This window comes from Salvelinus sp. IW2-2015, linkage group LG22, assembly GCF_002910315.2.
Source record: "Salvelinus sp. IW2-2015 linkage group LG22, ASM291031v2, whole genome shotgun sequence".
Classification (NCBI taxonomy): Eukaryota; Metazoa; Chordata; class Actinopteri; order Salmoniformes; family Salmonidae; genus Salvelinus; species Salvelinus sp. IW2-2015.
Window position 1 is genome coordinate 7,277,556 of NC_036862.1, and position 24,059 is coordinate 7,301,614.

At 41.9% G+C, this 24,059-nt stretch overlaps 1 protein-coding gene across 4 annotated transcripts; it reads right to left on the reverse strand.

The window, feature by feature from the left end:
• Positions 1-802: 802 nt before the first annotated feature.
• Positions 803-21,004, reverse strand: LOC111949727 (FXYD domain-containing ion transport regulator 6). 4 transcript variants are annotated; one of them, XM_070433997.1, is made up of 8 exons: positions 20,501-21,004; positions 5,596-5,649; positions 2,283-2,303; positions 2,077-2,118; positions 1,884-1,958; positions 1,736-1,778; positions 1,568-1,617; positions 803-1,352 (listed from the first exon to the last, which is right to left on the reverse strand). In XM_070433997.1, exons 2-8 carry the CDS (start codon positions 5,642-5,644, stop codon positions 1,303-1,305), a joined length of 330 nt encoding a protein of 109 aa, XP_070290098.1. In that variant the 5' UTR covers positions 5,645-5,649; positions 20,501-21,004; the 3' UTR covers positions 803-1,302. The 4 variants fall into 4 exon arrangements, with proteins under 4 accessions (XP_070290098.1, XP_023822846.1, XP_023822847.1 ...); XM_023967078.3 differs by having other exon boundaries at positions 1,866-1,958; XM_023967079.3 differs by having other exon boundaries at positions 2,283-2,306; positions 20,501-20,956.
• Between the last annotated feature and the right edge of the window lie 3,055 nt (positions 21,005-24,059).

Below are 24,059 nucleotides of genomic sequence, written 5' to 3' on the forward strand. Positions count from 1 at the left end.
GTAGTTACTTATTGTCGTGACAGTGTTTTTTTTTTTTTGTAACAATGATACTCCTCATAAGACTCCATATACCGGACTGCGTGACATAAACTTTACCTGACATCTGATACAGAGCAAATTATATTTTCCTTTTATTTTCTTCACCTAATTTGGCATCTAAAACTATGACTCTGGCACATTTAGTATCTACACACACTCTATCACTCACACACAGGCCCGCTTTCTCATTAACTAAATGCATAATCAATCATACAATACAAAACAGCGAAACGCCATTGGTTGAGAGACTGATTTTGCAATCAGCTACTGTAACTTCTCAAATAAACGATAGAGGACACAGATTTGCGGCACTGGTGTGGGAACCGGCCAATCCTAGCCTGCCTCTGAGGGCGGTATCGCCCGGCTCAGCCAATGGCAGAGGAGGAGACTAGATTGGACGGTTTTTCTAGGACAAGGCAGTGATACAGCTGATGTAGGAGCTCACTTTACTACAGTAAGTACTGTTGGTGAGCTCCTAGTTAACTCTGATGCATTCTTGTGCTTGGTCAGCAAACTGTGGCAGTTGGATTCTCGTGTGTAAGGCGCAACACAGTCAAATACACACAACCACTCAGACACACACACATACACACACACCACCCAAACTCATGTACCCACACAGGCACACATATATTTAAATATATATAGCTATAACTGTGTACTGTGTATAGACTATTTATACTAATATATATGCATGCATATATAGTATAGAATCTACTACGTGAAAAACAGCATTGAGGACAATTGTTACAAGAGTGGTGGTGATAACAGCAACAACAAAAATATAGCAAACAGTAACCTCTAGAATCTAAAGACGATAGAAACACAGAATTTAAGCTAAACACAAACAAGAAGAGCATTTCTTGACAAATCTCTTATTATTAAGAACTGGGGTAAAGACGATCTGTAAAAAGGTGTCACTGGCTAAGACAACAAACTGGAGACAGAGTGTCGCAGAAAGGCACAGGTACACACGAGATCACTGAGACACGTATACGGGCACAGAGCACGGAACAATAGGTTAGAGGTCTATTTACATTTGCATTATCCCCCCACCCCCCTCTACACACTCCTATCCTCTACCCAGTGGTCGCACAGTATTCCTTTTGCATCATCTTCATTAATCATCATTATTTTTTTCAGCATCATCATCTTTGTAGCCGCCGTCATCATCATCATGGTTGTTGTGTTGGTCATTAGGTAGTGGTTCAGTGGCAGATATGGTTGATTCGGTCAGGTGGGGGTCAGTCTGGTCGGGCTGACTCAGTTCTCAGCCTTAGCTTCAGGCTCTGGCTCTGGCTCTGGCTCCTTAGCTGTGATTGGATAGAAGAGGGGGAATCAAGGAAACTCACATGACTTCATGAAAAGCCGGTGAGGTTGTGGTAGTCATTTCAAACAGTGGCCGTAACATAGGGGGAACCTAGGCATTGACTACGAAAGATCATTCCCAAAGGTTGAACTCGACTATGGACTGGCGTCAAGGGTGTTCTAAGGGGTGTGTGTAAGGGATGAGTGACAGTTCTCTCACCCTTGGACACGATCAGGGTCTCTGCCGTAGCCTCTTCGTCTCCAGGGGCCCTGCGATAGAACCAAGGGGACAGATGTTGGTTGTCATGGTGACCAGAGATGGAGAACACAGCCCAAAAACAACAGAGCAGAAATGTAGTCTACGGATCAGGAACAAATGCCGACTTACTTGGGCTTCTTCTCCTGATTGGAACTGCAGCGACATTTTCGACCTAGAACCGACAACAAATCATCATCCCGATCTTAAAAATCAACAATCGAAGGCCCATAAAGTACACGTGCTGCATAGGTAGACTTACTGAAGTATGAAGACTTACTGAGGATGAGGAGGATGCCCAGCGCGAAGAGTACCACGCCAAAGACCAGTCCACAGATCCGCAGGCTATGATAGTCTACACAGGCACACAGAGAGGAGGGACGTCTACTTAAGCAAGTCTTCTTTCTTGGCTATTGGAACACTGTCAGTTGATGGGGAAGAGCATCAAGGCGCACTAACAGTGGTCTACTTACCATAGACAAATGGGTCCACCTCTTTCTTCTCCTTTTTACCATCTGAAAATACAGGCACAGGGAAAGGCAAGGCGATGAGATACTAGCCATATCGGACATCTATCATGAAGACAATGATAGCAGTTTTCAATGCTGTACATACCAAAGAGTATAACAAGGCTGGGGTTAACATGGCTAAACACATTGAATACACACAGGTTACTCACCCTCGGCACTTGGGTCTGCTACTGCTGAGAGAGAGAGAGAGAGAGAGAGAGAGAGAGAGAGAAGAGAGAGAGAGAGAGAGAGGAGAGAGAGAGAGAGAGAGAGAGAGAGAGAGAGAGAGACTTATTCATGTCACTGAGGGAGATTATGTCAGGATATGTTATTGTTAGCCATCAGGGATCCTCTGGGAGGAGAAGAGACACAGTCTGGTACCAGTCACCATGACAGCCGTGAATTGGGGAGGAGTGATCGCATTGGGGCAGAGGTCAGGTCAGATGAAGTGAGGAACAACAGATATCACTAAGGTTCTGTCTAGCAACAGAGATGCATTGGCTGTTCAGATGTGGAGGAAACTGAGCATAGGAGAAAGGGTTAAATATCAGTGCTTGTGTGAACATGTTTTCGTCGATTCAGCTGTTCAATCCTTTGGGAACAATGAACTTGGCTTAAGCTTTCACAGTGTCCGTCGAGTTCTTACTCTAATAATTAGAACCCAACACTTAGAACATACAGTGCATTTGGAAAGTATTCAGACCCCTTGACTTTTCCCACATTTTGTTACGTTACAGCCTTATTCTAAAATGGATTACATAAATGCTTTCCCTCATCAATCTACACACAATACCCCATAATGACAGAGAAAAAAAGATACCTTGTTTACAGAAGGATTCAGACCTTTTGCTATGAGACTCGAAATTGAGCTCAGGCGCATTCTTTTTCCATTGATCATCTTTGAGATGTTTCTACAACTTGATTGGAGTCCACCTGTGGTAAACTCAATTGATTGGACATGTTTCGAAAGTTCCCACAGTTCTCAGAGCAAAAACCAAGCCATGAGTCCGAGACAGGATTGTCTTGATGCACAGATCTGTAGAATGATACCAAAAACATTCTGCAGCATTGAAGGTCCTCAAGAACACAGTGGCCTCAATCATTCTTAAAAGGAAGAAGTTTGGAAGCACCTAGAGCTGGCCGCCCGGCCAAACTGAGCAATCGGGGAGAAGGGCCTTGGTCAGCGAGGTGACCAAGAACCCAATGGTCACTCTGACAGAGCTCCAGAGTTTGTGGAGATGGGAGAACCTTCCAGAAGGAATCACAACCATCTCTGCAGCACTCCACCAATCAGGCATTTATGGTAGAGTGGCCAGACGGAAGCCACTCCTCAGTAATAGGCACATGACAGCCCGCTTGGAGTTTGCCAAAAGGCACCTAAAGGACTCTCAGACCATGAGCAACAAGATTCTCTGGTCTGATAACACCAAGATTGAACTCTTTGACCTGAAAGCCAAGCATCACGTCTGGAGAAACCTGGCACCCACCCTACGGCGACGCATTGTGGTGGCAGCATCATGCTGTGGGGATGTTTTTCAGCGGCAAGGACTGGGAGACTAGTCAGGATCAAGGGAAAGATGAACAGATCAAAGTACAGCAAGATCCTTGATGAAAACCGGCTCCAGAGCACTCAGGACCTCAGCACTCAGGACTGGGGTGACAAGACAACGACAAGACTCTAAATGTCTCGAAGCTGCCAAAGCTGTAATCGCTGCCAAAGGTGCTTCAACAAAGTACTGAGTAAAGGGTCTGAATACTTATGTAAATGTCATATTTCCGTTTTTTTTTTTTTTTATACATTTGTGGGTAATGTGTGTAGTTTGATGAGAAAAAAAAATTGTAATGCATTTTCGAATAAGGCTGTAGCGTAAGAAAATGTGGGAAAAGTCAAGAGGTCTGAATACTTTCTGAATGTACTGTAATTCAGAATTCTTATTGGCTCATATTTGAACTACAGTATGTCACATCAGAGCTTGGATAGGGCTCTTGACAGGTTACAGTATTCACATCCAGTTGTGCAATAGCACTGGCCTTATGGATTATTAGTTGAATGGACCGCCTCCTCCTCCCCTACTCTATTCTTCCAACCCTCACTCACTGTGTCAATTAATTTCCTAAATTCCCATCAGCAAACACTGTCTGGCCCATTGCACAAACCCCAGACCTTCTTTCTGCTCTGCTCCCCCATTGTGTGTGTGTGTGTGTGGACGTGTTTAACTATTCTTGTGGGGACCAAGCGAAACAACATTTGACCAACTGGGGATGTTTTGTTAGTCCCCACAAGGTCAAATGCTATTTCTAGGGGGTTTAGGGTTAAGGTTGGAATTAGTGTTAGGGTTAGAATTACGTTAAGGGTTAGGAGCTAGGGTTAGTTTTAGAGTTAGCGTTAGGAGCTAGGGTTAGAGATAAGGTTAGGTTCTTGGGTTAAGGTTAGGGTTAATGGAAGGGTAAAGAGTACAGGTTACGGTTAGGTTTAGGGATTAGGTAAAATAGGATTTTTGAATGGGACTGAATTGTGTGTCCCCACAAGGTTAGCTGTACAAGACTGTGTGTGTGTGGTGTGTGTGTGTGTGTGTGTGTGTGTGTGTGTGTGTGTGTGTGTGTGTGTGTGTGTGTGTGTGTTGTGTGTGTGTGTGTGTGTGTGGTGTGTGTGGTGTGTGTGTGTGTGGTGTGTGGTGTGGTGTGTGTGTGTGGTGTACTCTACTCAGCATGTGTATTCATATCAACAGACAGGGAGTCACACAGAATGGGGAGTGCGAGTATGAAAAACACTGAATTATAGTGGGAGGGAGATTGATAGAGGAAAATGTACATCTGGAGATGGAGAAAGGGAAGGGGGAAAAGGAGAGATGTATAGTCTGGAGACAAAAGAAGAAAGGAAGAAAGAAAGAGAAACCAGAACAGACAGTGTGAACAAAACACAGATGAAAGAATGGAGAAGACACAGAATGGGTGTCAGGAAAAAAAGACAGGAAGGCAGGAAAAGAGGGAGGTCGAAACGAATGTGAACTGAAGAGAGGTGGGGAAACACCAAAGCAATAGAATGTGGAAGGTTAGTCTGATTGACAGACAAGAAAGAGTGAGAGGCAAGCAGTCTGGATAACACCAGACTTCTATAGAAGAATAAATAACATGGATGGCTCAGTTGCTCTCTCAACTGATGTATTGAACCTATGACCTGCGGCAGAGTTAAACAGTTACTGTATGTGTGTCATGGCCTAAATATACTTGTGATATACAATATATTACATTATACTTAGGATATACATAACACACACACACACTGTACTACGCATGCAAAGGAAGGAAGCCTCATGCTCCAGAAAAATTCAATCCACTAATGTTCAGTCAAAAACCCATGCCTGCCATGTCATGCCACGGCCCTCCCCTGTGTCTCCTGCCTCCCTGTGGATCGTGCGGTCGTCGTGCTGGTGTTAGTGGTAGTGGTGTTGGTAGTGGCTGAGGGGAGGAGGGGGCACTTACCAGCCACATACACCAGGAGTGAAAAGAGGAAGAACATAATAGTTTCCATGGTAACTGCAGAAAGAGAGAGAGAGAGAGAGAGAGAGAGAGAGAGAGAGAAAGAAACAGAGCGAGAGAGAGAGAGAGAACCGTGTTAGTGGGTAACATGCCACACACATACACACCAAGACACACATGTTCACACAGACACATACAGTATGTAAGGTTGGAAAACACCCCCTCCCCACTCATCATCTCTCTTGTATTGAACCAATCTGTTGCGTAACCCTACTAACCTTTATTCCTCTTACATAACATCACATGTATAGAATATTGGAATGGACACTCTTGGATTGTTCCTAGTTGCCTATGGAGGCCACAGTGAATTGGCCTACTTCCCCATATGTCACATACGCACACACATATACACAAAACCACAATGTCACAGAGGACCACACACAGGCACAGCCCACTAATTGCCCTCATTACAAGTCAAGAGATGGCAACGGTGCAATCTCAGAGAAATGTTCTCTTTAGTCCAGTATTGGTCTTTTAGGTTCCAAGTAACACACGCTTAAAATGGTGGATACCTCGTATTTTACACACACACTTGCGCAATGGGCCAGACAGTGTTTGCTGATGGGAATTTAGGAAATTAATTGAAACAGGGAGCAAGGGTTGGAAGAATAGAATAGGGGAGGAGGACGGGAGACAACTGAGGCGATCCATTCAACTAATAATCCTAATAATCCACAAGGCCAGTGCCATTGCACAACTGGATGTGAATACTGTAACCTGTCAAGAGCCCTATCCAAGCGCTGGATGTGACAACTTACTGCAGCTCATATAAGAGCCAACAAAGACCATAATAGTTCTGAATTATGTTGTAAGAAATCATAAGAGAATCTCATAAGAGAATGATTCTCTCTCCTTCAGCCTTTGAGCTGCTACTGGAAGTCCCCTCATCTCAAGGCTGTACGGTTCTCTATTAGAAATTACTCCAAATGGGTGCTCTGCAGAGGAATGTTTTATTTACATTGGCGTGAAACATCCATTGGTAGACAGATAATGACATTATTGATTATAGAAGGGTAGCGGTGATACCTGCAGAAAGAGTGGTACATTTTTTTTATGGATCAACACCAATCATGTGTCTCATTTTCAGTTACATTCTCAAACCAGTACTACACAGACATCTTGATGGGAATAGAAACTAGAAGTGAAAGTTGCCAAGCTGCCAGAGAAATTAGAGTAATGGGTTGAAGATGAGATAATTACAGACAAAAGACAGGTTACAATACTACAGTAGATTACTTGGATTCAGGCTTTTCATGGAAAGAAACTTGCCCTCGAGGCAAAGAGATGACAACAATCCCCCCATTGCTTTTCCTCTCCTCTCCCAGATTTCCCCGTCTCTCTAACCATCTATCTCCTCCAAGTTATGTGCCCCACTTCCCATTAAGCAAATCCTTTACTGATACCAGATTGTGGGGGAGAGAATACATTTGGCTAGACAGGACCTAAGTCATTAGCATAGTCGCTTAGCATCACAGTCCAGATGCTGTTTGTGTGCTGTGTACAGCTCCAAACTCCCTTAAAAACCTCTACGGGATCGGTGTTCTCCCAAGGGACGGTTAAGCTAACTTGCGCTAATGTGATTAGCATTATGTTTTAAGTAACAATGTCCCAGGACATAGACATATCTCATATGGGCAGAAAGCTTACATTCTTGTTAATTTAACTGCACTGTCCAATTTACAGTAGCTATTACAGTGAAAGAATACCATGTTATTGTTTGAGGAGAGTGCACAGTTTTGAACTTGAAAATGTATTAATAAACCAATTAGGCAAATTTGGGCAGTCTTGATACAACATTTTCAACAGAAATGCAATGGTTCGGGGCCTCCCGGGTGGCGCAGTGGTCTAGGGCACTGCATCGCAGCGCTAGCTGTGAAACCAGAGTCTCTGGGTTCGCGCCCAGGCTCTGTCGCAGCCGGCCGCGACCGGGAGGTCCGTGGGGCGACGCACAATTGGCCTAGCGTCGTCCGGGTTAGGGAGGGTTTGGCCGGTAGGGATATCCTTGTCTCATCGCGCTCCAGCAACTCCTGTGGCGCAGTGCGCGCTAACCAAGGGGGGTGGGTGCACGGTGTTTCCTCCGACACATTGGTGCGGCTGGCTTCCGGGTTGGAGGCGCGCTGTGTTAAGAACAGTGCGGCTTGGTTGGGTTGTGCTTCGGAGGACGCATGACTTTCGACCTTCGTCTCTCCCGAGCCCGTACGGGAGTTGTAGCGATGAGACAAGATAGTAATTACTAGCGATTGGATACCACGAAAATTGGGGAGAAAAGGGGGTAAATTTGTTTTTTTAATGCAATGGTTCATTGGATCAGTCTAAAACTTGGCACATGCACTGCTTCCATCTAATGGCCAGAATCTAAATTGTGCCTAACCTGGAATAATACATTATGGCCTTTCTCCTGCATTTCAAAGACGATGGAGACATTTTTTTTCTTTTTTTTCTTTGTGTTATCTTTTACCAGATCTAATGTGTTATATTCTCCTACATTCATTTCACATTTCCACAAACTTCAAAGTGTTTCCTTTCAAATGGTATCAAGAATATGCATTTCCTTGCTTCAGGTCCTGAGCTACAAGCAGTTAGATTTGGGTATGTCATTTTAGGTGAAAATTTAAAAAAAAGAGTCCGATCCTTTAAGGATAAGAGGTGTGACCTTGCCTTTGAAACAGCTTTAGGTGGCGAGCCCAGCCTCATGGTCACACGTTGAAGTTTCTTAGGATGAATCATGTTCAGGAGGCAGGTAATTTGCTCGATGATAGGGCACTTGATAGTAATTGAGCAACAAATGGCCTAATTGAACTGGGAGAGTGGCCTCACAGCACACATTATATTGTCATGTTGAATCCAGGCAAATATTCACAGAGCTACACATTTTACATGTCATTCATGGCATTAAGAACATTGCATGTAAAAGCCAAACTGACCTCTCAGTCTAGCACAGGAAGTCTCTGTACGCAATTATGTGGATGAATTTTTGTCTGTAAACTGGCTGAATGTTTTACCTGGTTGCATGTTATCACTATTCTACCCGGTTACTGTATGTGTGCTTTATATGCCTGCTGTTGTCTATATCCAGACAGGTTCTGGGTTATGACTGGGACAATAGCAGTCAACCGCCAGTCACTATGGAGCAGACGTAAGTGGGTTGTTATGTCTGGCTCTGTGATGTTGCGTCTACTCCCACCACCCTCCCTAGCTGCACTAAATAGGACAGTGTTGTATTCATGATCCTCTCATTCAGTCACCGCCCATCCCGACCCTATAGCCCTGGGCTATTCATTAGAGGAGAAACACACAGGCAGGGAGACGACGTCTACAGTGTGGATGATGATGTGTTGTGAAGGCTAATAGACATCTACAGATGTGGCCAGAGGTCTTCTCAGAGAGAGGAAAGGGTTCATCTGCGTGGCGTTTGAGTCTACAACCACAATAAAGAAGATCCTGACACCGTTGAAGCTCCGCTCTGTTCTCCTCTTCCTTATTCAATCATCATATCCTGTCCTTTTTACCCATCTGGTATGTATAGAGAGGGAGTTATAGAGGGATGGATGGATAGATGGAGGCATAGAGGTATACAGAGAGAGGAAGAGGAGCCCACTTAGAACTCTTACACATAGCTACCTTGTTAATGGTACTGATAGCTCATTAACACAGCGAGGGTAAAGACTGAAGTCTAAGTGACACCTTGGATGACCTCTATGGGGACTTCTACTAGTCTACACTACAGTGCATTCACAAAGTATTCAGACCCCTTTGACTTTTTCCACATTTTGTTATGTTACGTGGTCGTGGATGGGTATTCCAGCATGACAATGACCCAAAACACACGGCCAAGGCAACAAAGGAGTGGCTCAAGAAGAAGCACATTAAGGTCCTGGAGTGGCCTAGCCAGTCTCCAGACCTTAATCCCATAGAAAATATGGGGAGGGAGCTGAAGGTTCGAGTTGCCAAACGTCAGCCTCGAAACCTTAATGACTTGGAGAAGATCTGCAAAGAGGAGTGGGACAAAATCCCTCCGGAGATGTGTGCAAACCTGGTGGCCAACTACAAGAAACGTCTGACCTCTGTGATTGCCAACAAGGGTCAAATACTTATTTCCCTCATTAAAATGCAAATCAATTTATAACATTTTTGACATGCGTTTTTCGGGATTTTTTTGTTGTTATTCTGTGTCTCACTGTTCAAATATACCTACCATTAAAATTATAGACTGATCATTTCTTTGTCAGTGGACAAACATACAAAATCAGCAGGGGATCAAATACTTTTTTCCCTCACTGTATGTTGGTCGAAATAAAGTCACAGAATTCTTTGTTAGACAATAGGGCCGTGTTAAATCTACAATTCAACAGGCTTTCTTTGCATTCAGAGTAAGTGCTAAGTCCAGAATGGAAGCCCGTTTGAGAGTCTTTAGCCTTCTTTAGGGTAGGGGGCAATATTTTCACGTCCGGATGAAAAGCATGCCCAGAGTAAACGGCCTGCTTCAAAGCCATAAAAGCTAGAATATGTATATTATTAGTAGAGTTGGATAGAAAACAATCTGAAGTTTTTTTAACTGTTTGAATGATGTCTGTGAGTATAACAGAACTCATATGGCAGGCAAAAACCTGAGAAAATTCCAACCAGGAAGTGGGAAATCTGAGGTTGGTCGATTTTCAACTCAGCTCCTATTAAAGATAGTGGGATATTGGTAATTTTGCACTTCCTTAGGCTTCCACTAGATGTCAACAGTCGTTAGAACCTTGTCTGATGCCTCTACTGTGAAGTGGAGCCGAAGGAGAGAGGAATGAGTCAGGTCTATCATGACCTGAACATGCGCTGACCATGCGCGTTCACGTGAGAGCGAGCTCTGTTCCATTCCACTTCTGAAGACATTGGAATACTCCGGTTAGAACATTATTGAAGAATTATGTTAAAAACATCCTAAATATTGATTCAATACTTCGTTTGTCATGTTTTTACGGACTGTAATATAACTTTTTTAACTTTTCGTCCGTACTTTCCGCTGGACCTGCCCGCGCGTCGTGAGTTTGGAAAGTGTACTGAAAGCTAGAGCAACAAGGAGGAATTTGGACATAATTGATGGACATTATCGAACAAAACTAAGATTTATTGTGGAACTGGGATTCCTGGGAGTGCATTCTGATGAAGATCATCAAAGGTAAGTGAATKTTTATAATGTTACTTCTGACTTTTGTTGACTGCATAATATGGCGGCTATATTTGTGTCTTGATTGGGCTCTGCGCGCCGACTCAGATTATTGCATGGTTGCTTTTTTCGTAAAGCTTTTTTAAAATCTGACACAGCGGTTGCATTAAGGAGAAGTGCATCTAAAATTCCATGCATAACAGTTGAATCTTTTAGCAATATTTATTATGAGTATTCCTGTAAATTGATGTGGCTCTCTGCAAAATCAAAGGATGTTTTGGAACTTATGTAAACTAAGATTTTTGGATATAAATATGGACTTTACTGAACAAAACATACATGTATTGTGTAACATGAAGTCCTATGAGTGTCATCTGATGAAGATCATCAAATGTTAGTGATTAATTTTATCTATATTTCTGCTTTTGTGAATCCTCTCTTTGGCTGGAAAAATGGCTGTGTTATTCTGTGAATCGGCACTCACCTAACATAATCGTTTGGTTTGCTTTCGTCGTAAAGCCTTTTTGAAATTGGACACTGTGGCTGGATTTACAACAAGTGTATCTTTAAAATGGTGTAAAATACATGTATGTTTGAGGAATTTTAATTATGGGATTTCTGTTGTTTTGAATTTGGTGCCCTGCAGTTTCACTGGCTGTTGAAGAGGTGGGACACTACCGTCTCACGTACCCTAGAGAGGTTAAGGCTAGGGGGTAGTATTCGGAAGTTCGGATGACTGACGTGCCCAAAGTAAACTTCCTGTTACTCAGGCCCAGAAGCTAGGATATGCATAAGCATTGGATAGAAAATAATGTCTGTGAGTATAACAGAACTGATATGGCAGGCGAAAACCCGAGGAGAATCCATCCGGAATTGTTTTTTGTTGTTGAGGTCACCACGCATTGAAATGCTTGTCTATGGGATATTCAAAGGAAATCCTCCCAGATTGCAGTTCCTATGGCTTCCACTAGATGTCATCAGTCTTTAGAAAGGGTTTTAGGCTTGTTTTTTGAAAAATTTGTTAGTAATTGTAGTTTTTCAAGGTGGCTCTAATTTTGGACTGTAGTCTTGTGCGTGCGGGGATGAGGGGCGCACTTCGTTATTTATCTCCGGTATTGAACATACTACATTCCGTCTTAAATTGTATAGTTTATTTACATATTAGAGTACCTGAGGATTGATTAGAAACGTTGTTTGACTTGTTTGGACGAAGTTTATTGGTAACTTTTGGGATACCTTTGTATGCACGTTGAATGAGTGGAATGGGTGGATTACTGAATCAAACACGCCAACTTAACTGACTTTTTTGGGATATAAAGGACTTTATCAAACAATATAACCATTTGTTGTGTAGCTGGGACCCTTGGGATTGCAAACAGAGAAAGATCTTCAAAGGTAAGTGATTTATTTTATCGCTATTTCTGACTTTTGTGACGCCTCTGCTGGTTTGGAAAATGTTTTTAATGCTTTTGTATGCGGGGCGCTGTCCTCAGATAATCGCATGGTATGCTTTCGCCTTAAAGTATTTTTGAAATCTGACAAAGCGGCTGGATTAACAAGAAGTTAAGCTTTTAAATGATGTATGACACTTGTATTTTCATAAATGTTTAATATTACGATTTTGTATAAGAATTTCACCTTCTGCAATTTCACCGGATGTTGTCAAGATGGGGCGCTAGCGTCCCACCTAGCCCAAAGAGGTTTTTAATGAGGGGTGGCTTCAGTCTGGCCACTCTACCATAAAGGCCTGATTGGTGGAGTGCTTCAGAGATTATTGCACTTCTGGAAGGTTCTCCCAACTCCACAGAGGAACTCTGGAGCTCTATCAGAGTTACCATCAGGTTCTTGGTCACATCCCTGACCAAGGCCCTTCTCCCCCGATTGCTCAGTTTGGCCGGGCAGCCAGCTCTAGGAAGAGTCTTGGAGGTTCCAAACTTCTTCCATTTAAGAATGATGGAGGCCACTGTGTTCTTGGGGACCTTCAATGCTGCAGAACTTTTTTGGTACCCTTCCCCAGATCAGTGCCTAGACACAAACCTATCTCTGATCTCTACGAACAATTCCTTCGACCTCATGGCTTGGTTTTTGCTATGAGATGCACTGGGAACTGTCCAATCAATTGAATTAACCACAGGTAGACTCCAATCAAGTTGTAGAAACATCTCAAGGACGATCAATGGAAACAGGAAGCACCTGAGCTCAATTTCGAGTCTCAAAGAAAAGGGTCGGAATACTTATGCAAATAAGGTTTTACATAATTTTTAGATTTGCAAAAATTTTAAAAACATGTTTTTGCTTTGTCATTGTGGGGAATTGTGTGTAGATTGATGATGATTTTTTTTTAAATCCATATTAGAGTAAGGCTGTAACGTAACAAAAAGTGGAAAATGTCAAGGGGTCTGAATACTTTCCGAATGCATTGTATATTAGACACAAAAAAAACACAGGACTGAGGAGTAAAGTACAAGCTTTTAACGTTTTCCATTTAACAAGCTGAAAACGAGGGATAGGAAAAGGATGACAGCGATTAAGGCGAGGGAGGAGGCTGGGGCATGATAGCAAATTCAACCCACTGAGGTCCAGTCCGTAGTGTTTACCTCAGAGTAGTATCTTTATACTGACAGTAGGGCTCTGCGATAAGGCCGAAAAATCATACCTCACATTTTTATTGCCGATTCACGATCTACAGTTGAAGTTCGAAGTTTACATACAGTGGTAAAGTAAGACAAGTGAAACAAACACACACACACCTGATCAGATAAATCTGAGCAAATAAATATCTCTGCAATAAGTATCTACAGTTGAAGTCGGAAGTTTACAGACTCCTTAGCCAAATACATTGAAACTCAGTTTTTCACAATTCCTGACATTTAATCCTAGTAAAAATGCACTGTTTTAGGTCAGTTAGGATCACCACTTTATTTTAAGAATGTGAAATGTCAGAATAATAGTAGAGAGAATGATTTATTTCAGCTTTTATTTCTTTCATCACATTCCCAGTGGGTCAGAAGTTTACATACACTCAATTAGTATTTGATAGCATTGCCTTTAAACTGTTTAACTTAGGTCAAATGTTTCAGGTAGCCTTCCACAAGCTTCTCACAATAAGTTGGGTGCATTTTGGCCAATTCCTCCTGATAGAGCTGGTGTAACTGAGTCAGGTTTGTAGGCCTCCTTGCTCGCACACGCCTTTTCAGTTCTGCCCACAAATTTTCTATGAGATTGAGGTCAGGGCTTTGTGATGGGCACTCCAATACCTTGACTTTGTTGTCCTTAAGCCATTCTGCCACAACTTTGGAAGTATGCTTGGGGTCATTGTCCATTTGGAAGACCCATTTGCGACCAAGCTTTAACTTCCTGACTGATGTCTGAGATGTTGCCTCAATATATCCACATCATTTCTCTTCCTCATGATGCCATCTATTTTGTGAAGTGCACCAGTCCCTCCTGCAGCAAAGCACCCCCACAAAATGATGCTGCAACCCCCGTGCTTCACGGTTGGGATGGTGTTCTTTGGCTTGCCAGCCTCCCCCTTTTTCCTCCAAACATAACAATGATCATTATGGCCAAAGAGTTCTATTTTTGTTTCATCAGACCAGAGGACATTTCTCCAAAACGTACGATCTTTGTCCCAATGTGCATTTGCAAACCATAGTCTGGCTTTTTTATGGCGGTTTTGGAGCAGTGGCTTCTTCCTAGCTAAGCGGCCTTTCAGGTTATGTCGACTTGTTTTACTGTGGATATAGATACTTTTGTACCTGTTTCCTCCAGCATCTTCACAAGATCCTTTGCTGTTGTTCTGTGATTGATTTGCACTTTTCGCACAAAAGTACGTTCATCTCTAGGAGACAGAACGCGTCTCCTTCCTGAGCGATATGACGGCTGCTTGGTCCCGTGGTGTTTATACTTGCATACTATTGTTTGTACAGATGAACGTGGTACCTTCAGGCATTTGGAAATTGCTCCCAAGGATGAACCAGACTTGTGGAGGCTCAACAAATTTTTTTCTGAGGTCTTGGCTGATTTCTTTGGATTTTCCCATGATGTCAAGCAAAGAGGCACGGAGTTTGAAGGTAGGCATTGAAATACATCCACAGGTACACATCCAATTGACACAAATGATGTTCATTCACCTATCAGAAGCTTCTAAAGCCATGACATCATTTTCTGGAATTTTCCAAGCTGTTTAACGGCACAGTCAACTTAGTGCATGTAAACGTCTGACCCACTAGAATTGTGATACAGTGAAATAAGTGAAATAATCTCCACAAATTTTTTGGGGGAAAATTACTTGTGTCATGCACAAAGTAGAAATCCTAACCTACTTGCCACAACTATAGTTTGTTAACAAGAAATTTGTGGAGTGGTTGAAAAACGAGTTTTAATGACTCCAACCTAAGTGTATTTAAACTGCTGACTTCAACTGTATATCTCCTTTTTAAATGTTTTCTCTAAATAAACATTGTTTCACAATTCAAGGTCAAATACACTGCATTTCAAAGAGTCAGCAATAATCTAATGAATTCAGGGCTTTTGAAATTATACTTATATGCTGACTAGACCGGGCGCACGCGTGCCTCAGCATGCACATGTTGATTTTGTCCATCCACGTGAGACTCGATCAGCACACGCAGGTGGAAATATCAAAACGAAATATAAACCAACTATATTAATTTGGGGACAGGTCGAAAAGCATTAAACATTTATGATAATTTAGCTAGCTAGCATGCTGTTGCTAGCTAAATTGTCCTGGGATATAAACATTGGGTTGTTATTTTACCTGAAATGCACAAGGTCCTCTACTCCGACAATTAATCCACAGATAAAAGGGTAAATTGAGTAATCTAGTAATCTCTCCTCCTTCAGTCTTCTTCTTTGGACTTTATATGGTGGTTGGCAAACAACTTTAAGGTGCATTACCACCACCAACTGGACTGGAGTGTGGACCTCAGTTCATCTTTCAATCACCCACGTGGTAAAACCAATGAGGAGATGAGAGAGGCAGGACTTGCAGAGCGCTAAGCATCACAAATAGAACCAAGTTCTATTTTAGTGCCTGGCTACGCAGATGCTCGTTGAATAACATGTGTAAATGTATTTTGCAATGCTCCGTGCATGTAACGCGAGCAGTGTGGTCAGCATGTTAGGCTACATTTACCAGAATCAATGTTCATTGATACTCCCATTTCAGTAGTCTGCTCTGCGCGCAATTTGAGGAGTTGAGACATAAAAAGGGTCTCATTAGAAAGGTTATCTTCTCCTATATTACGGTAAAATATTGTCTCAATGTGTTTGTGTCATTATGACCGATTCTGTTGGACCAAACCTCAAATACAAATAACGAGTTGAAACTGCTTGCCAGTGAGGAAGAAGTAATCTCTCATCTTCATTGTTGTGAGTAGCAAGGGGAGGGGCTTGGTGCGTGTGTGTACATGGGAAGTTGCACACAACACAGAAGGAGAAAAGGAGATAAGACCAAAAAGACAACATGAGAACAAGCGGACATAAAAACTCATATATATATTTTTAATTACTTGATTCTTGCGATACAGGCATTTGGAATTGCGCTAAACATGAATTACAATTATTTGAATTAATTCTATAGATCGCCTAGCCCTAACTGACAGAGTGAGGATTGACTGGCTGTCTACTGTCTAACGACCAGGACCGGTGGGCAAGAAAAACACAATGTTAATAGTCTGAAATTCCACGCAGTGGAAAAGTGCAATGCAACCAGTTCAACCTCTCAGATCAGAGGTTGCCAAGTTGGCCGTATCTCTCAGAATCCCGTGGGAAAGCTGCTGTTGGGGAGTGGCACTGCCAGCCAGGCCAGTGCTAGTGACACAGACCCTCAAGTTCACCTCCCTCGCTAGAAATGAGAAGTGCCACCCGTTGCACTGGCCTCTATGCCTCTCCTTAAACCACTTTTGTCACCCCGTTGTTTTGTCGGTGTCGTGTTTCAGTCCCATGGTGCTGCCAGCACTTCCCTTTGTCTGAGGGAGAAGGGGAAGGGCAGGCAGAAAATGAGGTAGAAGCAGCGGTACCCTCTGTAGACGCAACAAACCCAGGGGCGGAGCTATGACTCAAGCCCAAGACATGAATTATGAATTAAGCATATGGGAGAAGACAGACTGGGAGGGAAAAACATAGAAATAAACATCATAGTGGAAATGCTGTTGTGTGTTGTGACCCGTTGTTTATCTTCGTTCTCTCTGTGTGTGTGAATCTTTTCACACCTGAACACTCACACCTTGGTTTGCAAGTGTCTAGGCCATGATCAAACCAACACCCAAAAGGGTTATTCAGCTATCCCTACAGGAGAACCCTTTCTGGTTCTAGATAGAACCATTTTTGGTTCCAGGTAGAACTCTTTAGGGTTACATGGAGAACCCTCTGGGTTAAGGGTTCTATATGGAACTCAAAAGGGTTCTACCTAGGACCTAACCATTTTCTGTGTGTAGATATGGTTATGTGAAATTATATCTGGGAGCGTTGTGATCTGATCGGTGGAGCTTGTTTTCTCTCTTGATCGTACCCATTATGGATATTTCTGTGTCAATTTGACACTAACTGCTATCTCTCTGGGACACCCAGGCTCATGTAAAAGCTCCCATATCTATGTGTTTGGGAGGTAGGTCAGGTGTTGATTGGCATTTGGAGAGTGCAGAATGAGAATCTATTTACCCCATCACTCGGTCTGACTCTGGGAACAAAAACAGCTGCTATTACCTGAGACAAACCCCGCTATTACTGACAATATGATTTTAGAGTGCCTCTCTGCTGATGAAAGATACATGTAACTGAGGAAATAAAGGAAACACCAACATAAAGTGCCTAAAAGGGTGTAGGGCTACCATGACCCCCAGAACAGCTTCGATGCACCTTGGTATAGATTCTACAAGTGTCTGGAACTCGATTGGAGGGATGCGACGCCATTCTTCCACGAGAAATTCCATCATTTGGTGTTTTGTTGATGGTGGTGGAAAACTCTGTCTCAGGCGTTGCTCCATCATCTCCCATAAGTGTTCAATTGGGTTGAGATCTGGTGACTGAGACGGCCATGGCATATGGTTAACAACGTTTTCATGCTCATGAAACCATTCAGTGACCACTCGTGCCCTGTGGRTGGGGGGGGGGGGGGGGGAGTGTCATCCTATGGGGGCATAGCCATCATCATCCTGGAAGAGACCCCCATCAGGATAGAAATGTTTCACCATAGGTTAAAAGTGATCACCCAAAATGGCTGTGTATTTATTGACATTTGCCTTGCCCTTCTAAGGGGTTGAGAGGACCTAAAACCATGCCAGGAAATAGCACTCCACACCATAAAAGAGCTGCCAGAACCCTCATTTACACAAGTGTTTCCTTTATTTTGGCAGTTACCTGTAGCTCTTCACAATGCAACTGCCTCTGATTAGCTCTCAGGTGTGTGTGTGTGTCTCATCTATCGCTTTACTACAACTTGCTCAAACCGAACAAGCAAATCATGAATTAGGACAAAATACAGTTCATCAAGATCCTTTCTGGAGCAAGACTCATGGCTTTTGGTTTAACATCTTTGCCATCATGATGATGGTAAATCTCCATGACAACAAGACATTGGACGTGCCTCCTGTCACGGTGCCGGGGTATTGCTATGGCAACTGTTTCCATCAGGTGACTCCTATTAGAAGTACCAAATACTGTCGGTGAGGAATGTGTGCCGAGGGGAGGGAGGTGGGCTGGAAATGGTAGCGTCAAGAAACACTAGTACGTGAGGAGAGGAGAAAGAGGTAGCGCACAGTGATGTGATTCAAAATGTTCATTCACGCGTGTTCACGTGTGTTCACGCTGAACATAAGCCTTTATACAACAGGGTCGTTCAACTAAAAGAGTGCCGTTTCATATTTTCAGTAGAAATTGTGCACCAATATTTAATTGGAAAAATCTATTATATTAAGTGCGCTTTAATTAATACAGACCACACGGAAAATTCTATAAATCGGATTTTAATATTGGAAAAATACTTGCTAAAGTGCCAAAATTCAGCATTTTGACATGTACCTTGATGCACCCTCTGACTTCTAGGGAGATTTTAACCCACTTAACTCTAAGAAGTCTTCCCCGTCAACACTAGTTATTTTGTTGCTTTGACAAAGTCATTTCTGAAGATTAGAATTGACTTAATGTGATTAGTGATTCATCCAATCTCATGAAATGTTCGTCCTTTATTTTAAGATCTACCCTGCTGCGTGAACTGAACGCTCCTTACAATATGGTGAAACTATTCCTTTTTAAAATATTTTTTCACATCATAGTGTAAAAGCAGGTGATCTGGTTCTCCTCCTTTAAGCCATTTTCTGGTGTTTTGTGGTGGAAAACTATGCGGGTCGACCATAACAAATTAACCCTATTACCCAGAAAGACCGGCTAAAATGAACGTTGCATTTAACTGCCCCTCCCTGATGCACACAACAAGCTTCCATTCCCCGTCACAAGGGGATTTATGGCTTATTTAAAATGAAATCATCAACCCCGTTACAGCCAATTCTGTTGGCACTTAATAGGCACTTACTATAGTCAGTTTTCAATTTAACCTCTTGAGATGCTAAAACATTTTTATTCAATCGAACGTGTTATTCATGAAAGAACGTTAAAATAAGGTGAAATACATATTTTTGTAATACTAAATTACACTACCCAAAAGGTACTCATTTGATGGAATCACCCAACAGCTCATGACAACCAGATTAACACAAGTGCCTCCGTTTTTATAATTGTAGCCTATTTACTGTACCACATCCATCATTTGCAGATTTGCTTTTTTCGCGCACCCGACCGCTGTCTGTCACTGGCCAAATGGAGACATGGAGGGACAATAACTCCCGAATAATTGTATCGGTTGGTATATTATAATATTGCCTAGTATGTCTCTGGTATTACCTATATTACGACACAGCCGTGGTTTGCATATCTGTGCATGAATATGTTTTAGAATGTGCATAGCCGAGAGACTAGCTCTTCATGGACACTGTCTGGCGCGAGCTCCGCGAGTCTGCCACTTTCTCGGATCCTAACCTGTGGCTTTACCACTAGACTTGCCAGTATTGTGGTAGACGGGGGAGTATTCAAGCGCTTCAAAAAATTCGTTCTACATATCATTTAGATCTATTTAGCCTAGGACTAATTATACAAACTGTTGCATGTTCTGTGTCTGCTCTGCAGCACTGCACGAGACGATTTGGCTAATCTAACATCACACTGTGAAAAGGACACACCCTCATGGCGCTAGAATAGATGGCACCCAAAAACAACTCTCGACACCACATAGTTGAGGCCTATTTGAAAAAATATGATGCTCGTACAGACATTACTTTTGCGAAATAAAATAAAATGAGTGAATATTTTTTTTTTATATCCATCATGCAATGTATATGCCTATACACATTGCGAGAAGTTTACGTTTTCTTAAATGATTCACATCAATATTTCAGGAAATGAAATGTTGCCTATATTATCGATTAGCAAATACACCCTACTCACAGTAAAACCCACATCTAAGAAACAATGCATTTTCCCCCCTAGCACTCGTTTGACCAGAAACCACACTACAAAAATGTAGCTCCAACTAGGCAGACAATAACACACTGTAGATATAAGAACGCACACGCCTCTTTAGAATTATGTCGAAAAACAAACATGCCCAATTTATCTTCTTACCTGTTTCTATTATCTTGACTTTAAGCTACAAATTGATTGACCACAATCCAATCAACGACAATGATCAGTTTCTTCTCTCAAAGCGTTCCAATTTGTATAATCTGTGCCTTCTCACTGTTCAATTGCAGTCCACGAAGGGTTCTTGGTCGAGTCGCGCTCTTAGAATACAAAACATGAACGTAGTTTTGCCAAAGTCTTTGTTGAAGAATCGCAATGTTTCTTCTGTTTTTATTGGTTCCAAATTGTCTCTTGACGTCTATCACTTTATGTCTGTCTGTCTGTCTCTCACTCTCTCTGCCTCACACACACGACCACTGATGATGTTCGTGAGCATCTAGCCATCTACCCGTAGCTTTGCGCGCGTCTCCCGGTCGGTGAATGGTGTACCCAACCGGTTACAAATATACACTGATTGTGTTTTAGATGTAGGCTACCGTGTTAAACCATTACTATTTGGAGACTGGAGAGAGAGACAGAGAGATTTACATTAGGGAGCAGTGGAAATGTACACAATTGTTACCTGGAAGAAAATGGGGGAGGGTCATGTTTATTCAATTTCACTCAGTAGGAGGGCTTAGTATTTTTTATTTTTTAGTCAAGGGGAGGGTTGTGTCATTTGTGATCGATTAAATATCATATTACTCTGGGTTTGATAAGACAGGCAGAGAAAGAGAACGAGAGACAGAGATGTACATTAGGGAACAGTGTAAATGTACACAATTGTTCCCTAGAGGAAAATGAGGGAGGGTCATGTTTATTCAATTTCAGTCAGGGGGAGGGCTTAGTATTTGTTTTATTTAGTCCAGGGGAGGGTCATGTGATTTGTAATACAGTAATCCCTCGTTTATCGCGGGGGTTACGTTCCGAAAATGACCCGCGATAAGTGAAATCCGCGAAATAGAAAACTTTTTTTTTTTTTTACAATTAGCAACTATTACATGTATACAAATACAGTGACTCACGTGTAGGCCGTTTCGTCGACATTATGGGTTTAGGAGATGTTCGAAATTACAAGATAATTTGGCCAACTTAATGTAAATTTGCCAAGCTGTTTTATGTACGTACACATAACTGCACGAGACGACAAAATGATAGCACAATTCGTAGCATGTTTTGATACAAGAAGCGGGAGTGAGTTTTTAGCGAATCAGAATGCAGAGCACAATGCACCAAAAAAAAAAAAAAAATGCATTATGAAAATCCGCGAAATAGCGAATCCGCGATAAGTGAACCGCGAAGTGGCGAGGGATCACTGTACAATAAATGTGGTATTGCTCAGGGTTTGAGAATTAGTTGCTTATTTATAGTATGCCGATGTCTGCCCGATGATGCCCCTCATCCCTGATTCTTTGCTGGGTGTGCAATATCAAGTGCGCCTAGTGTAGTCTCAATAAAATGATCCATAGCCTGTACTATAGGCCATAAGAAGAGCGTGCTTCAGAGAAGCACAGGACAAAGTTATATTTCTAAGAAAATGTACTTCCTGAGTTTTTGCACTCTTGGGATGGTGTGTATAGAACTAAGCTACACTGCGTTACACATGACAATGGATAAGCCTTTCCAATCATGAGCCCCAGCCAACAAGCTCTCACAGTTTCACATCAGCCATGAGACGTTAATCCATGCTTCTCAAACGTCACATTGTGAAGTTGTTCCAAACGTTACATTTCAAAGTGATTAAGGTTACGTTTAGGCACTAACTCCACATTTTTAAGGTTAGGGTTAAAATATAGGCATTTATTCCAAAATCTTAAAGTTAGTCATTAACCCCTGAATGAACTTCTTGCAACTATAGGGGGTGCTGTTCCGCATTAGCATATTTGTGTCTCCAAATTAAACTGCCTCGTGCTAAATTCTTGATCGTACAATATGCATATTATTGTTATTATTGGAATTAGAAAACACCTTCTAGTTTCTATAGAAGTTGGAATTTTGTCTCTGAGTGGTACGAAACAATTTCTACAGCACTTTTCATGACAGGGTTAGATTTAGAAAATTTTTACCTCTGATTGGGGTCTGTTTATAAGGCCACAGTGAATGCTTATGAAGAACGACACTGCCTACGTCTTCTCTGGGTGTCTGTACGTCATCACGTTTTCATGAAGTCGATGGGACGTTCACAGCCATTATAAATGAAAAAATGTACAGAGACCGTCCTTTCTCAACGTCGCGTCAAGCGTGAAGCCATCGGACCTGCCTCGTTCCAATTCGTTTTCTAACCAGCAATATTTCTCCGGTCATGTTTTCAGTCGTTATAGTTGTTAAAACATCATAATGTAGTTAATTTGAGCCGTTTTATATCAATTTATTCCGTTTAGTGCGATTTTGAGGAATTTTTGTTGTGCGTTTTGAAGTTTGGACACGTTTTAGGGAGTCGGTCGTTGGGGTGGACATTTCGAGGACAGAGGACATCTATCGACCAAAAGACGTTTATAACATAGAAAGGATACATTGCCCAAGAATCTGATGGAAAGAACAGCTCAAAGTAAGCATATTTAATATGATAAACCGTGTTTCTGTCGAAATATTTAAAACATATTTCGCCATTTTTTTGGTATAGCTTCACTTGGCCAACCCTGTATTGAAAAGTAAGGATATTTTAAAATGTAAATCCGCGGTTGATTAAGACTAATTTGTCTTTCGATTGCTGTCAACCCTGTATTTTTTAGTCAAGTATATGATTAGCTTTCAATTAAACTAGATCACTCTGATAGATGACGTCAGACATATTGAGGCTTGATTTCTAGTATTTTTATGTGTAACCACGGTTTTGTATGGCTAAATATGCACCTTTTTCGAACAAACTGTATATGTTATTTTAATGATTTTACAGGAGTGTCATCGGAAGAATTCTGAGAGGTTAGTGAAAAAATTAATATAATTTTGGCGGTGATTACGTTTATAGCGCTCTGTGGGTGGAATCGATGCTCTGTAACGTTTGTTCATGTGGTTATGCTAACTTATCGATTTATTGTGTTTCGCTGAAAAACGTTAGAAAATCTGAAATATGGTCTGAAATCACAAGATGGGTTCTTCCATTGCTAGCTGTCGTCTATTTTTATGAAATGTTTTATGATGAGTAAATTGGCTCATCACGTTGTCCTATCTAGTATTCTAGTCGATTTGTTGATTGGGTGGCTGCCAATTGTAAACTGTGATTTTACCTGAATATGCACTTTTTTCTAACAAAATATCCATACCATGAATATGTTATCAGACTGTCATCTGGAAGAGGTTTTTTCTCTTGGTTGTGGGATATCAATATCTTAGTTGACCGAATTGGTTGTAGCACCATGAGAGGTAAGAATGATCGGATTAGAAAATAGTTGGTTAATTTGCTAACGTGTTTGCTAATAGATTTACAATATTTTTGTCTTCTTGTAACAATTTTAAAAATCTGAAATGGTGGCTTTATTCACAAGATCTGTATCTTTCATCTGGTGTCTTGGACTTGTGATTTAATGATATTTAGATGCTACTATCTACTTCTGAAGCTATGCTAGCTATGCTAATCAGTGTGTGGGGGGTGGGGGGTGCTCCCGGATCCGGGGTTGATACT